The sequence below is a fragment of the Oncorhynchus mykiss genome, chromosome 1 (genome assembly GCF_057628025.1).
Source record: "Oncorhynchus mykiss isolate SJ-2025 chromosome 1, ASM5762802v1, whole genome shotgun sequence".
Lineage (NCBI taxonomy): Eukaryota > Metazoa > Chordata > Actinopteri > Salmoniformes > Salmonidae > Oncorhynchus > Oncorhynchus mykiss.
Window position 1 is genome coordinate 46547950 of NC_143022.1, and position 17344 is coordinate 46565293.

At 41.6% G+C, this 17344-nt stretch overlaps 1 protein-coding gene and 1 long non-coding RNA gene across 4 annotated transcripts in view; one reads left to right on the forward strand and one right to left on the reverse strand.

Moving 5' to 3' along the window:
- Positions 1–17344, reverse strand: part of LOC149985519 (uncharacterized) — an 86790-nt gene that overhangs the window by 43458 nt on the left and 25988 nt on the right. The window lies entirely within an intron of this gene.
- Positions 1–17344, forward strand: part of galnt18a (UDP-N-acetyl-alpha-D-galactosamine:polypeptide N-acetylgalactosaminyltransferase 18a) — a 102373-nt gene that overhangs the window by 26460 nt on the left and 58569 nt on the right. For 2 of the 3 annotated variants that reach the window (XM_036978266.2, XM_036978259.2), the window contains exons 2-9: positions 2031–2223; positions 2322–2488; positions 4697–4880; positions 7978–8175; positions 8697–8811; positions 13493–13678; positions 13842–13979; positions 15135–15230. In XM_036978266.2, coding sequence (XP_036834161.1) covers positions 2031–2223; positions 2322–2488; positions 4697–4880; positions 7978–8175; positions 8697–8811; positions 13493–13678; positions 13842–13979; positions 15135–15230 — 1277 coding nt within the window. The remainder of the gene's footprint in view (positions 1–2030; positions 2224–2321; positions 2489–4696; positions 4881–7977; positions 8176–8696; positions 8812–13492; positions 13679–13841; positions 13980–15134; positions 15231–17344) is intronic. The other variant, XM_090232285.1, reaches the window with a different exon arrangement.

Below are 17344 nucleotides of genomic sequence, written 5' to 3' on the forward strand. Positions count from 1 at the left end.
CAATGACCCCAAGCATACTTACGATGTTGTGCAAAATGGCTTAAGGACAATAAAGTCAAGGTATTGGAGTGGCCATCACAAAGCCCTGACCTGCCCACAAATTTTCTGTGATTGAGAACTGAAAAAGCGTGTGTGAGCAAGGAGGCCTACAAACCTGACTCAGTTACACCAGCTCTGTCAGGAGGAATGGGCCAAATTTACCCAACTTATTTTTGGAAGCTTGTGGAAGGCTAACCAAAACATTTGACCCATGTAAACTTCTGACCCACTGGAAATATGATGAAAGAAATAAAAGCTGAAATTAATCATTCTCTCTCCTTTTCACATTCTTAAAGTAAAGTGGTGATCCTAATTCACTTAAGACAGGGCATTTTTACCAGGATTAAATGTCAGGAATTGTGAAAAACTGAGTTTAAATGAATTTGGCTAAGGTGTATGTAAACTTCCGACTTCAACTGTACATAGGCTACAGAGTCCCATTTATCAGCAACCATCACTCCTGTGTTCCAATTGCATGTTGTTAACTTGTATTAGCTAATTGATCATTAGAAAACCTTTTTGCAATTATGTTAGCACAGCTGAAAACTGTTGTGATGATTAGAGGCAATACAACTTCTTTAGACTACTTGAGTATCTGGACCATCGGAATTTGTGGGTTCGATTACAGGATCAAAATGGCCACAAACGAAGAACTTTCTTCTGAAACTCGTCAGTCTATTCTCGTCAGTCTATTCCATGCAAGAAATTGCCAAGAAATTGAAGTTCTCGTACAACGCTGTGTACTACTCCCTTCACAGAATGGAGCAAACTGTCTCTAACCAGAATAGAAAGAGTGGGAGGCCCCGGTGCACAACTGAGAAAAAGGACATTACATTACAGTGTCTAGTTTGAGAAACAGACTCCCCATAAGTCCTCAACTGGCAGCTTCATTAAATAGTACTTGCAAAAAAACAGTCTCAACATCAACAGTGAAGAGGCGACTCCGGGATGCTGGCCTTCTGGGCAGAGTTCCTCTGTCAAGTGTCTGTTGTTTTGCCCATCTCAATGTTTTCTTTTTATTGGCCAGTATGAGATATGGCTCTTTCTTTGCAACTCTTGATTTTATGTTATCCATAAAGCCTGTAAATATTGATGATCTGACTTCATTTAAATTAATTTAACACTGTGTGCGAAAGATTGTTGATTCAGGCTCCAATTCTGTCAGACATTGTCATTGAATATTAACTCAGAAACCACACCTATCCATAGAAATATACATTTGATCAGAATCTGAGTGTTGTGGTGCTGTGAGGATCCCTTCATGTCAACATCCTCCTCCTCAGATGAAGTTGTACCCTCAGAGTAGCAAATGCTGAGATCCCAGTTGTGGCAGAGATAGAGTTGGTGCTGAGAGAGAGTGCAATGCAGTGGTTATAATTAAATAACTTGGCCGACAATTGGCATTCAGTATTTACCTGCACCGAGTCCATCACTCGCTGTGGTTTGTGAGGACGTTTCCCGGCATCGTAAATTCTATTGCGTTACGTTCTTTCAGCTCGCAATACTGGTATTGAGTGAAGAAGAAACAGTGATCTTGTCCAGACAATGTGATCTAGTAGGACTAACCGGTTTTTGTTTTGCTGCTTTCAGTAGACCACAGGAAAAGTAGGAATATGCAAGACTGGTATCAGTAGTCCAAGACTGGTATCAGTAGTCCAAGACTGGTATCAGTAGTCCAAGACTGGTATCAGTAGTCCAAGACTGGTATCAGTAGTCCAAGACTGGTATCAGTAGTCCAAGACTGGTATCAGTAGTCCAAGGCTGCAGTAACACATTGCAGCGTTTTAGATGGATCAATTCAAATGCTAATGCATTCCAGGAAGTGTGCCTGCTACAGTATGTGATCGTGCTGAATACAGTGACTTTTTCCCCACTGGTATAAATCTTTTTCATGTAAGCTGCAGTATGCGGCATGAATGTAAACATTATTATTTCTATAGCCCAGGCACACACCATTTCACCACTCTCCTTTCTCTCACTCTCGCCTACAGAGGTGCCCCAGAAGGGTAGTGATGAAAAAGTGGAGTCCCTCTCCGACTCCTCCCTGTTTGTCCGCTGGGGTCATGACCTTGGTCCTGAGAGTCGCCGTGTGGCGCTGAAGAAGTTCCAGTACTACGGCTACAACGGTTACCTCAGTGACCGCCTCTCTCTGGCCAGACCCATCCCCGACCTCAGACCCGATGGGTACATGACCTTTTGACTCTTTTGTTGGTTCCTTTTTTATTGTCCATAAAAAACAAGTTTTCTTGTTCATATCTTGTCTGTTTGCTGTTTCTCCTCAGGTGCAGAAACATGTCGTACCCAACCAATCTCCCACAAGTAAGTATCATATTTATCTTTGTGAATGAGGCCCTGTCGGTCATCCTGCGCTCCATCCACACAGCCATGAACAGGACTCCCTCCCACCTCCTCAAGGAGATCATCCTGGTCGACGACAACAGCAACAATGGTAACTCCTATATATATTTTTTATTTAACCTTTATTTAACTAGGCAAGTCGGGTAACTGGTAACTCCTATATTCCTACTAAATGTAGCTTACAAAGTATACACACTGTATTGTATACAGGAATCCATTCAGACTGCTTACTATCTTAAATTAAACAACTTCTAAATCCAGGAAGTAACACAAAATGTGGAAAAAGTCAAGGGGTGTGAATACTTTCAGAAAGCACTGTATATCAATTCACACTTGACATTCTTGAGGACCGACAGTGCATCAGGAGTTTCTCTCTAATCTTATTACTGGTAATAAACTCATGAAACGTATCTTACTCCATACACATTTACAATATCTTTTAAAAAATGCGCTGGTGTTGCCTGCCAATTTAATGGATTACTTTCACACGGCTCCGAATTAAGTTATTTGTTAGCCTAGTTATTTCAGCAGGACAGACCTGCATGTTGATCAGCTATAGAGCCAGAGGGAAGTGAGAAGATTTTAAAGGCTCCATTTGACCTAGACTGATCATTTCATATGAAGGTGTTTTTAGCTGCGTATGTTACTGAACATATCTGTTGAGATGACAGATGAGGGTCAAAAGAGTCCGGCAGAGGGATAAAAAAACAACTTTCTTTTGAATGTATATTTTTATTGAGGACTCCTATTTCAGGATGTAAATGTTGAATCATTACATTAAAAAGAGGCGCTTCTGTAATGTAAATTGTCTGAAAACGGAGCTGAATAGCTGAGATGCAGGAAATTAATCTGTAAAAGTTTCCTTTGTGGCCATTGGTATTCTAATTAATTCCTTGGCAGTTGGCTCACTTTGAACAATGTGACTCTTCCCGTTCTGTACAGTTTCAGGAGTCTGGCTAACGGCTCTCCATCCTGAGTGGGGTGTCTCATAGGGTCAGCTGCGACCTTAGTCCTTTTATTTGTCCTTTTCATTTCTTAACAAGTTAAATTACTGTGGGACTCCCGAGTGGCGCAGTGGTCTAAGGTAGTGCATCGCAGTGCTAGCTGTGCCACTAGACATTCTGGGTTCGGGTTCAGGCTCTGTCGCAGCCGGTCGAGACCGGGAGACCCATCGGGCGGCGTACAATTTGGCCCAGCGTCGCCCGGGTTAGGGGAGGGTTCGGCTGGCAGGGATGTCCTTGTCCCATCGCGCACTAGCGACTCCTGTGGCGGGCTGGGCGCAGTACACGCTGACACGGTTGCGGCTGGCTCCTGGTTTAAGTGGTCATTGTGTCAAGAAGCAGTGATTGGTTGTATTTCGGAGGATGCACGGCTCTCGACCTTCGCCTCTCCCAAGTCTCCTCGCTGCTTCTCCCATACAGACAAGACTGTAACTACCAATTGGATACCACAAAATTGGGGAGAAAAAGGCATAAAAAAGTTTAATTACTGTATTTTTACCGCTAACTATCACTGGATATTACTTAATAGCCATGGTTGTATGATCAATATTGCCATCCAAAACATGTCTGAAAGCCATTTTCCCATGAACTCCAACACCACTGTAATGAAAACAGACATTGATGTCCGGTCCTCGCCCTTCATGTCCCAATCACTCCATCTGGTTGCCATGGTGAGACACTGCCGACACGTCCACCTAGCAAATTAAAACAAACAGGTGGCAGATGGAGCTTGTGGGAAAGCAGAATTGACTTCCTTCAACCAGGCGATGCTGATAGACATCAATAATCACAACTGCAATATTATTTGAAATCCCCTTTACACCGTGGAATAAATAGAATTTGGGACTGTAAAGCACTTTTCAATTGTGTGGTTAGTCAATAGTCCAAGGTACATGCCTTCAGCAGATTTCACAGGTGCAGGATATTATAATCTACTGTATCTTAGTCTGAGTCTCTGACATTGCTCGTCCAAATATTTATATATTCTTAATTCCATTCCTTTACTTAGATTTGTGTGTATTGTGTTTATTGTTGTGAAATGGTTAGATATTACTGCACTGTTGGAGCCAGAAACACAAGCATTTCGCTACACTCGCTATAACATCTGCTAAACACGTGCATGTGACCAATAACATTTGATTTGACATAATGAGAAATACCTGCACGCGGTTTCAAGGCTTCCCATTGTTGCAGTCAACAATGTTTCAGCCACTGTGGTTCTTGTTAAGGTCAGACAGACTCTGTAAAATGTCTCTCCATTTTTCTCTTTCTGTACTGTCTATGAATGTTTTCTGTAGCTGAGCTGAAGGAGAACCTGCAGAACTTTGTGAAGGAAACCAACTCCCAGCGGCCAGACTTCATCAAGGTGGTCCGCCACGACAAGCAGGAGGGGCTGATCCGCTCCCGGGTCAGTGGGTGGAGGGCCGCCAGCGCCCCCGTCGTGGCCCTGTTCGATGCCCACGTGGAGTTCAACATTGGATGGTAAGGGACTGGAATGCCGCGTGTATGTTCCAGTCTATCCAACAGCTTAAAACATTTCATGTCTAGTTATGATCTTTGCTGTATGTGCGGTATAATTGATATGTGCTGCATTTTCTCAGTAATTACTTAATAGAGCTATTACATAACTGATTAGATGAGAGGGTTGTCAGAATAATATATGTGACTGCCCTCAGCGCTGGAGTGCTCAAAGGGTTGACGTACTGCTGACTGGAGTTGAGATGTGTTTTTCATCAAGGTGTTGTTCATGGCAATGTAGTGAAACAGGGCTTTCTGTCGTCTGACAGTTTATGTGCCTGTTAATCATTCTCTTCACAGCTTGACAGGTCGACCGACCGACACATATATCTCTGAAGAGCCTGGGCTCAATCCCAAAAAACTCGAGGTGCTTTGGCACAGCTCTCGGAACAGACATTTCAGAGGCCTCACTCTTCTGAGCTACCAGATATTGTGTCTTCGACTAATGAAATAATTTGGCTCAATGCAACGGCAGTGCTTGAAAAGGAGAGCGCATGAGGCTCTCAGCCGGTCTTTTATGCAGACAAACATGTTGACTATTCATTTTAACTTTGATCTGAGGCCTTTTATATAGAACAAGTCTGGTGCTATTTGTGCTGTCTGCTGATGACCTCCATACGTTTTTGTGGAGCGCTAACTTTTTAATTTTGAATGATTGATTGAAAAATGTCTGTCATTAAACGAGAGGGTGACTGACTGCTATATTTATTTATCACATCACTCTATTCTACATTAAATTATCAGAAATTGCGCACATTTTGTCTAATACCAGTTAAGTGCCAGTCAGCAACAGATTTTCTGTCTATCTTGTCTATAATGGATAACTCAAAACACCCATGTAGAAGACTTCAAATGACTTTTTAGTGAGTAGAACGACACTGAACAAAAATATAAACGCGACAATTTCCAAGATTTTACTGAGTTACAGATCATGTAAGGAAATCAGTCAAATTAAATAAATAAATTAGGCCTGACACTATTGATGACTGGGAATAGATATATGCATCTGTTGTTCACAGATTAAATTAGATTTTCAAACGAATAAACATTTTACAGAACATTTTGTAAATGAATAAAAAAAACATATGTATTGATTGCGAATGTCTTCACATCCTAGAGTCTCCAGAGTTACTTGGTGAAGCACCTTTGGCATCCATGACCACAACTGTGAATCATTTTGAATCTAATTTTACCAACCTTGCACAACTCTTATAAGAGTCCATAGATCCATAGATTTTATTCAACATTACTCAAGCTCAGTAAATTTGATTGGGATATATACCAGAACTATGAAAATGTATGCACTCACTACTTTGTCACTCTGGATTAAATGTAAAAATGTATGGACAAGAAAATTCAAACCTTGTCTCTGATTTTCAAGCGGGTTTAAGTCAGGACTGAGACTGGACCATTCAAGAACACTCACCACCTCTTGGAAAGCCATTCTGGTTTGTCTTTGGCGTTAAAATGTGTGTAATTGTCCCGTTTAAAAAAAATAAAACTAAGCCAGTGTTAGGTTTTCAGAAGACAATGGTGGGTTTAGCTCTAACTTTTTACCTGGGCTCTGCTCCTTTCATATTTATTTTGATCCTGACAAACTCCCCAGTCCCTCCCGGTGACAAGCATACCCGTAACATGATGCTGCCACCACAATAGATTCCCAACCAAATTTACTGATCTTGAGCAATTTTACCAAAAACAATGGATAATACAGTATGTTGCCATAAGTGTTGTGCAAAGTTGGTAGAATCTTATATACTGAACAAAAATATATACTGAACAAAAATATAAACTCAACGTAAAGTGTTGGTTTCATGAGCTGAAATAAAAGATCCCAGAAATGTTCTTCATGCACAAAAGCTTATTTCTTTCAAATTTAGTTCACAAATATGTTTACATCCCTGTTAGTGAGCATTTCTCCTTTGCCAAGACAATCCATCCACCTGACAGTTGTGGAATATCAAGGAGCTGATTAAACAACATGATCACTACACAGGTGCACCTTGTGCTGGGGACAATGAAATGCCACTGAAATATGCAGGTTTGTAAGACAACACAATGCCACAGATGTCTCAAGTTTTGAGGGAGCATGCAGTTGGCATGCTGAATGCAGGAATATCCACCAGAGCTGTTTTTCAGAGAACTTGATTGTTCCTTTCTATACCATAAGCCAATGTCGTTTTAGAGAATTTGGCAGTACGTCCAACCAGCCTCACACACAGACCATGTGTAACCATGCCAGCCCAGGTCCTCCACTTCCGGCTTCTTTACCGGCGGGATTGTCTGAAGCCAGCCACCCAGACAGCTGATGAAACTGGAGTATTTCTGTCTTTAATAAAGGCTTTTGTGTAGAAAAACTCTTTCTGATTAGCTGTGGCCCTGCCCAGTCATGTGAAATCCATAGATTAGGGCCTAGTAAATTTATTTCAATTGACTGATTTCCTTTTATGTTAATTGTTGCATGTTTGCGTTTTTATTTTGATTCAGTATAAATTATTCACAGCTGTAATGGCTGCCAAAAGACATGTGCAATCAGGACATGGGAGGTGGGGTGTTGTACAATTTTCTTTCACTTTTAAAATATGGAGTAGGTTGTGTAGATCTGTAGGGGAAAAATGTAATTGAATCCATTAAAAAAAAAATTTTTTATTGAAGGCAGCCCAAACTTTCACTAGGCACTCAATGTTGTGATAATAAGTGTATTTCCTTAGCTGTAGCTTTTACTCATGTCTGGATTGTGATCTGACATACAATACATGGCCATATTTATCCAACCTCATTTGTTTCCCTCACCAAATCCACACGTCTCAAACTCCGAATCGGCTTAATATTCTGTGTGTGGCCCAGGATACTGGAAGCTATAGCCATAGGCCGAGATTCCGTAATGAGCCATTTAACAATTAGTGGCCAGGATGAAAGACCCTCATTCCCGCTGTTTCCCCATATCTCCTGTGATGTTAAGGAAGTGCTTGTGTTCACCCTCATATTGTTTTCATTGAAAAAGACACCAAATGTATCTCACAGCAACACAATGTCCCACTATGCCTTGTCTTCCCTGCAGGGCCGAGCCCATTCTTCTCAGGATCAAGGAAGACAGAACGCGCATCGTCTCGCCGTCGTTTGACAACATCAAGTATGATACGTTTGAGATCGAGGAGTATCCGCTGTCTGCTCAGGGCTTCGACTGGGAGCTGTGGTGTCGCTACCTGAACCCGCCCAAAGCCTGGTGGACCCAGTACAACCACACCGCCCCTATCAGGTCATTGTCAGCAAAGACTTAGGAATCAACAGTTGTATTGTGCTATTTCACAGGCACTGTGTTGCATTGAGAAACCCTCACAATGTTGTGGCTTGTTTTATTTTAATAACAGAAAAGCTCTGACGAAGGCCGTGAGGCCCATACGTAAAGCTTAGTATCAATGCTCTTTAATATCGAGCAGTGTGCGTGCGGGTTCCTTCTTTTTTCTCATCTTAATGACAGAACCAGTAAGAACAATGTGTGTAAACCTGTTGCATCAGTTTGATGTAGATCAAAGCTCTTGTTTTCTTTCTCCTGGTTGTTTTTAGACAGCTGTTACTTAGTAACATGTGGGTAATCCTCATTCTTGACAACAACAAAAAATAAACAGGTTTATTATTGAAAACATATCAAGAAATCAAATGTGGAAAATCTCCAGCTGAGCTCAGAGGTGTTACAAATACGCTAGAAAGTACTAGGAAGTAGTTCATAGAACAACTGCATAATTGACTGTTATCTCTCTTTTGATTTCTTTGTACCAGGAGCCCAGCTATTATTGGCTGTTTTGTGGTGGACAGGAAGTACTTTGAGGAGATTGGCCTATTGGATGAGGGAATGGAGGTCTATGGTGGAGAAAATGTGGAGCTTGGCATCAGGGTGAGTGGAGTGCAAAATTATAATCCGCTCAGTAATATGCCAAATCCTAACTTGAGATCCCCACATCTATGCTAAGAGTCAATAACAGCAACCAAAACTTAAAAACAGGAAGCAAACCAAAAAGTTGAGCAAAATACAGGGAAGACATTTTTTTAAAAAATTTATTTTATTTATTTTTTAGAAATCTAAATAGAGCGAGCCAATTAACGGTGTTAACCCTCTACATCTCTCAGCCAACTGGAGCCATGTGCCACCTGCTCTTAAATATCCCCTGTGCCAGCACAGGTGAAATGCCTTCTGACTAACGAGATGACAAGCCCGCACAGGTCCAACCTCGAAATATAAATGGAAATATAAATGGAAAAACCAAAACCTGTAACAATAATTTACACAACCTGAGTTACGTACAAACCCGGAATATCAATTTAGGATTTGGCCTATATTGAGGACTCTTGGACTCATTAGTGTGTGTGTAACAATCTGCTGCTGCTGTATGTGAGTCCCTGCTGCACTGCTGTCTGTTGCTGGACGATACAGCCAGTCAGCTCAGCTCAGCCCCTCCCCGCCACATAGCGAGCTGAAACTCAACCAGCTCAGCAACTTGCACACTTCCAAAGAGCTAAAAGTACATCAAACTAACCCTTAGAAATGACTATGGGACATAGTGGGGAGAACAAGTGTATTTGATACACTGCCGATTTTAGCAGGTTTCCCTACTTACAAAGCATGTAGAGGTCTGTAATTTTTATCATAGGTACACTTCAACTGTGAGAGACGGAATCTAAAACAAAAATCCAGAAAATCACATTGTATGATTTTTAAGTAATTAATTTGCATTTTATTGCATGACATAAGTATTTGATACATCAGAAAAACAGAACTTAATATTTGGTACAGAAACCTTTGTTTGCAATTACAGAGATCATACGTTTCCTGTAGTTCTTGACCAGGTTTGCACACACAGCAGGGATTTTGGCCCACTCCTCCATACAGACCTTCTCCAGATCCTTCAGGTTTCGGGGCTGTCGCTGGGCAACACAGACTTTCAGCTCCCTCCAAAGATTTTCTATTGGGTTCAGGTCTGGAGACTGGCTAGGCCACTCCAGGACCTTGAGATGATTCCGTCTCTCACAGTTGAAGTGTACCTATGATAAAAATTACAGACCTCTACATGCTTTGTAAGTAGGAAACACTGCCGATTTTGCAGGTTATCAAATACTTGTTCTCCCCACTGTACATGCACACTCCACATTAGTGAGACCCACACAGTGCGTCTTGTGTGGGTATTTGTGCCTCCTTTCCCTTGCAGCTTTGTGGTCCTGTGGCATCAAGAGGGAAGGGAACAGTGAGTCATATCAGGAATAATGGGTCATATCAGCTGTGGTTCAAGCTGTCACTCCATAGACTGTATCATACAGTAGCTTTTCTGATTGCCTAACTTCATCCTGCCGGAGGGTGAAATGTGCTCTCTAGCAACTATATTGCATTAGGGACCTGGCTGAATGGGAAATAGTTATTGTGTGGAAATATGGAAAAAGTTTGAGGACTCTCTATATATATATATATATATATATATATATAATCCTATTGACTGAAATTATGGTATAGAAATCCATTGAATCGGAGGAGCATAAAGATCACAAGTATGCTGGAGTGACTTTTCAGTACAGTATGGCAAAAGTTCAGGGACCGACCGATTTTATTGTTGCGTTGAGTGTATGGCTAACTTGAAATCCTCTATGGAATGGCTTATCTGCGCTCTCTTAACAGAATCTATGCGCGCAAGTGCTTACATAATCATCTCCAATGTTGCAGATAACAGACATCCAGTCATGGATCGTCCGTTGTCAGTTATTATGTAAATGAGGCATTTTCTTGACAGAATCAGGAACTGCACATCTGGGCATTACATCCACCTTAATGAATAGTTGTATTTAGGCCCGCCAAAACAAGGGATGGGATTTTTCTGTTTTTCTACAGATTCTTCCTCCCTGGTACCCAATAACCACATGCTGTGCTTTAAGAAATACTTTATTTATAGATCTATCTTCATTATATTTGTGTTTTATTTACTGCCATTTGATTATTTTAGCATTTTATCTCAGCAGGCAGACTTCACAATTTACAATGCATTTGTTAGTTAGGCCCCACTCAACATCTCAATTAGCACATTTTTCCTTTGAGCTCCTGACCAGGTTGTGTGTTTAGTTTGACAATGAACGTCAGGGAAAAACCAGTCAGCACTCATAACTGATATATTTCTAGTCTCAGCCACTATTCGTCATACCTTCTACAGCCAGGTGTAATGTTGTCTGCAGATAGTTGTCTCCAGTCCAAAATTGTAGGCATGTGCCCCATTATAATCCCCATAAGAAGGATTTCTCTGAGAGAAGAAAAGGGAGAGTTCTTGAGGGCTCTACTCAGCAAGAGTACTGTGGGTGGACGAAATAAACATACAAACACACGAAAGCTGATATTACACAGTATACAGTGAGGGGGAAAAAGTATTTGATCCCCTGCTGATTTTGTACTTTTGCCCACTGACAAAAAAAATGATCAGTCTATCATTTTAATGGTAGGTTTATTTGAACAGTGCGAGCTAGAATAACAACAAAAAAAATCCAGAAAAATGCATGTTAATGAGGGAAATAAGTATTTGACCCCCTCTCAATCAGAAAGATTTCTGGCTCCCAGGTGCACACTCTTAAAGGGAGTGCTCCTAATCTCACCTGTCCACAAAAGCAATCAATCAATCAGATTCCAAACCCTTCACCATGGCCAAGACCAAAGAGCTCTCCAAGGATGTCAGGAACAAGATTGTAGACCTACACAAGGCTGGAATTGGCTACAAGACCATCGCCAAGCAGCTTGGTGAGAAGGTGACAACAGTTGGTGCGATTATTCGCAAATGGAAGAAACACAAAATAACTGTCAATCTCCCTCGGCCTGGGGCTCCATGCAAGATCTCACCTTGTGGAGTTGCAATAATCATGAGAACTGTGAGGAATCAGCCCATAACTACATGGGAGGATCTTGTCAATGATCTCAAGGCAGCTGGGACCATAGTCACCAAGAAAACAATTGGTAACACACTAAGCCGTGAAGGACTGAAATCCTGCAGCGCCCGCAAGGTCCCCCTGCTCAAGAAAGCACCTATACATGCCCGTCTGAAGTTTGCCAATAAACATCTGATTGATTCAGAGGACAACTGGGTGAAAGTGTTGTGGTCAGATGAGACCAAAATGGAGCTCTTTGGCATCAACTCAACTCGCTGTGTTTGGAGGAGGAGGAATGCTGCCTATGTCCCCAAGAACACCATCCCCACCGTCAAACATGGAGGTGGAAACATTATGCTTTGGGGGTGTTTTTCTGCTAAGGGGACAGGACAACTTCACAGCATCAAATGGACGGGGCCATGTACCGTCAAATCTTGGGTGAGAACCTCCTTCCCTCAGCCAGGGCATTGAAAATGGGTCATGGATGGGTATTCCAGCATGACAATGACCCCAAACACACGGCCAAGGCAACAAAGGAGTGGCTCAAGAAGAAGCACATTAAGGACCTGGAGTGGCCTAGCCGGTCTCCAGACCTTAATCCCATAGAAAATCTGTGGAGGGAGCTGAAGGTTCGAGTTGCCAAACGTCAGCCTCGAAACCTTAATGACTTGGAGAAGATCTGCAAAGAGGAGTGGGACAAAATCCCTCCTGAGATGTGTGCAAACCTGGTGGCCAACTACAAGAAACGTCTGACCTATGTGATTGCCAACAAGGGTTTTGCCACCAAGTACTGTAAGTCATGTTCTGCAGAGTGGTCAAATACTTATTTCCCTCATTAAAATGCAAATCAATTTACAACATTTTTGACGTGTTTTTCTGATTCTTTTGTTATTCTGTCTCTCACTGTTCAAATTAACCAACCATTAAAATTATAGACTGATAATTTCTTTGTCAGTTGGCAAACATACAAGATCAGCAGGGGATCAAATACTTTTGTCCCTCACTGTACATTGTATGCTAAATAAAAGCTCCTCATAACGCTGTATAGTAAGTCGCTTTACAAAATATGGTGATTTGTAAAAGCCATTTGGAGACTGTTGTGCACTTAAAAGCGTTCATACTATGAGTGTGGTAGCACCACAGTTGTCTGATGATTTGAGTGAGACGTGGCAGACAGTCAATATGTCACAGGTCATTTACTGACACTAGCTAGGTTTCTATCCATTTGGCGACAAATTTCCAAGTGAAATATTCTAAAGTCTGCATGAAAACAATATGCGCATTTTCTCACCCTGTGAAGTTTATCATAACTTATTTCATCTGTAGCTTAATAAACTGCATTCTTTCCCGAGTCGTAGTGGGAGGACTACACAACATATCATGTGACAAGTTTACTTTGATATGGTTATTATATCAATATTTGCGCATAAAGGCATTTACATAATACATTTTAATGACACAAAAAGTTTACCGACAAATTCGCTGTTTCCATCAGGCCTGTCGTAACATATTTTTATCCGACATGTACTTGCAGAAAAAGGATGGAAATCTGGATACTGACTTCCTCCTTGTTTCTAACCCTATGTGTACTACTGAGCTCTGAACACTTCCAGGGCTAGAACTCAGCTTCCTACCTATTTAAAAAATATATATTTTATTTGGACCATTTTTGTGTGTAACTTCAGGTATGGCAGTGTGGGGGCAGTGTGGAGGTCCTACCCTGTTCTCGGATAGCCCATATCGAGCGTGCTCACAAGCCCTACACTCAAGATCTGACTGCTCATGTGCGGCGGAATGCGCTGAGGGTGGCCGAGGTGTGGATGGACGAATACAAGAACCACGTTTACATGGCCTGGAACATTCCTCCACAGGTAAAGACCATAGCCTCCTGAGTTATTCCTGAAAATGCGACCTGGCCAGGAAAACTCCAGGCCCGAGTCATTTCAGTCTAAATGTGTATTCCATAAATGTTCTATGTAAAAAAATATATATATAATAATAAGTTGTCGTGGGTATCCATGTGTCTCTTTCTAGGACTCAGGGATTGACATAGGGGACCTCACGGAGAGGAAGGCTTTGAGGAACAGACTGCAGTGTAAATCTTTCAGGTGGTTCTTGGCCAACATCTACTCTGAGATGAGAACCTACAGTGACACTGTTGCTTATGGAGTGGTGAGTATGTTATGACATTTTCATGTATTAAAGTCCCTTTTCCACTTGCGAAATCTCGGGGCATTTTGTAATTTAGAAAAAATGTCACGTGAGGACTAGTTTATCATCGGTATACTGACAATGTCAGTCATAAAACGTGATGCTATAGTGTGCATGTAGTGTGAGGCGTGCGTACTGTAAATGCTGATACAGTCTTTTGCAATATCTTAGCGAGAACATAAAACATTACTATCCTAGGAGTCCATTTCAAGCCACAGCTTGTGGACAATACCTCCACTGAAGCAAAGAAAGTTTGAAGATGCCTGAAATCAAAAAATAGGTCAGTTTTATTGAAGTATGAGTAATGACATTGTCCAAGAATAAGCTGCCCGCCCCTCTCAACGCTTTGCTTGGTTGTTTGATGAGCACTTCACATCACAACTGTGTTTGAATTGTTTGATGCCAAACCATGACACTACTGAGCATGTGTGGGAGTCAAGCTGTGCATGTGATTATGTTGGCAGCTATCAAAACAACTTGGTGAAACGCATATGAATACATATTTGACAAGGATGTGACCACTAAATCTCACATGATTGTTTTCTGAAAAATGAACATGATAATCTGAAGTGCACTGTTGAGAATGACATTAACATAACAAGGACATTATTCCACAGTCATTTATTGAAAAAATGACAGAATATAGAAAAATAAATAGTAGTAGAAAAGTGTATTTGTTATTTCTTTTTGTAGCTGTAGCTCTAAACCCTGCTCCAAACTGCACATTTCTCCTGACTCTCAATTTGTGGTCAAACAGATGCTGCAGGACTATTTTTGTCGCAATTATTTAGTGGAAAAACGTATTTCTTCCCTTGTTGATGTGAGGATAATGGAAGCCAATTGTTTACACTATTGTGTTTTGTCTTTCGAGGCTAACCGTAATTAGCCTAAAGTGCTTCCATTTGTCAAACTGTTCGTCACACAAACCAGTTTTGTGCTGTATCATTCTATTGTTAAAGGACTAATTATCCATTGGCGTTTGCCAGATGGAAGAAGCCCGAGCTTAACGGCTTTTCAGAAAACAGATTGTCCATTAACGAGCTTCTGCGGTCTTAATCCGTCTCAGTCCCTCTTTCCTGGTTATTGCATTATTTTCCTCCTCTCTGTCTCTTCCAGGTAAAGAACATGCTGAGGAATGACCTGTGTCTAGATCAGGGGCCTGACTCGGACAACATCCCCATCCTGTACCTCTGTCATGGGATGACACCACAGGCGAGTGCCCTCTAAACCCCTCTATCTGTAAGGTCACTCCCAACTCTGTCCTGGTCCTAACGCAAACACCACAGCAATTATTCCTGGGTCTTTTCCCCACTTACAAAATAAGATTGTTGCTCTAACTATGACTCGAGCTATTCATCCATGTTTCCTTGTCCGTTGAATGTAAAAGCTCTTGGAAAAGGTGTTTCTCAATGCCTTGTGCTTTTATACGACTTGTTCCTTTTACCTCTTTGGTAATGTGCTGGATTTTAACGCAACATAAACCATGAATGTCTGGCCGTCTACATAGTCACATTGCATAATTCATAATTGCAACAAGACAGTCTGGTACGGCATCTTGAGTTTTTCTGAGGACACTGTGTTCCACTATTGCCGGGGAAGTCAATATAATCGACTGGTGCCTGAAATGTTAAACCATAGATGGAAATCAATCTACACGGCTACTGTAGCTCTCCAAACTGCTGCACTTTCACTATTCTGTCTCGCTGTCGTTATACATTTTCATTTTTTCCCTGAGACGTACATTTGGCTCATGATAGATAACTGAATTATTATGTATAACACTTTCATGTGATTTTTTTGTTGTTGCTGAAACCCAAAATATGAGATTATCAATTGCGAAGGTGCTGAAGTCCAACATGCAGTTTAGTTCTAGACAGTAACTCTACAGGAATGACTGTAGAATACAAACAGAGATGATGTTTTACATTGGGTATTCAGGCTGAATCCTGCCTCTGTACTATGATGGAGTGTTAGGGGTTAGGATAAAATACCATTGCACTCCATCAGTGTGTAAGCCTATACAAACTCTATCAGAGCATTATCTGGGTATGGATGGAGGTGAAAGGTGGTGTTGTAGCGTTGACTATCATTAAAAGTGAAGACTGTTCAATTATCAAACCAATTCTCTGTGTAATTATTCCGTAATTAAACAAATCACTGAATAGTAATTAACTAGGAAGTTGGGGCTCCTTGGGAAAATGTTTGAGTCTAAATTTCCTGAATAGAACTCTTCAGATATTTTATCTTATCGATTACAGTCTTCTATTAATGTATTATTACCGGGGCAGTGGTCTGTCGCAGCCGGCCTCAACCAGGAGGCCCATGGGGCGGCACACAATTGGCCCAGCGTCGTCCGGGTTAGGGATGGTTTGGCCGGCAGGGATATCCTTGTCTCATCGTGCACTAGCGACTCCTGTGGCGGGCCTGGGCGCAGTACACGCTGACCAGGTTACACATTGGTGCGGCTGGCTTCCGGGTTGGATGTGCATTGTGTCAAGAAGCAGTGTGGCTTGGTTGGGTTGAGTTTCGGAGGACGTCGCCTTCGCCGTTCCCGAGTCCGTACGGGAGTTGCAGCGATGAGACAAGACTATAACTACCAATTGGATACCATGAAATTGGGATGAAAAAGGGGTAAAATAATTTAAAAAATTTATTATTACCTCATCATTCCTGAACGTCGCAAACCCTTTATCTGCAATAACCTTAGCATCAAATCATGAATCAGCGATATACAAATTGGCTTAATTATTTATTTACAAGCTAACTAATCAATCGCAGAATTACATAAACACACACACAATCAGTTATACATTGGTTACTAACATGACACAAATTCAAGTCCCTCGTGGACGGAATCGATATGACGGCTTGGTAGAAAAAGGAAAGGGGTGGGGACAGTTCAAGAGCGGGGAAACTCAGTGGGCCCACTGTAATACAGTTGATAGCTACACAATGCTAATACTTTTAATATGAACAGCCACTCATTCGAAAATAAATAGCAATTTACACATTTTTACATATTTACACTTGTAAATATCTTTAGTTTGTAGATTATTTCACCATTTCAGCATGGGGATGATCTCCACTTTTTCTGGTCATGTCCTTTGGTAGAGTTGCCAACCATTTCTGGTCTCTAGAGTAGTTTGAATCACTTCACACACCAGCGTCACCCAGCACAGTGGTTAGAGCGTTGGGTCAGTAACCGATAGGTTGCTGGATCGAATCCCAGAGCTGACAAGGTAAAAATCTGTCATTCTGCCCCTGAACAAGGCAGTTACCCCATTGTTCCCCGGTAGGCTGTCATTGAAGGTAAGAATTTGTTCTTG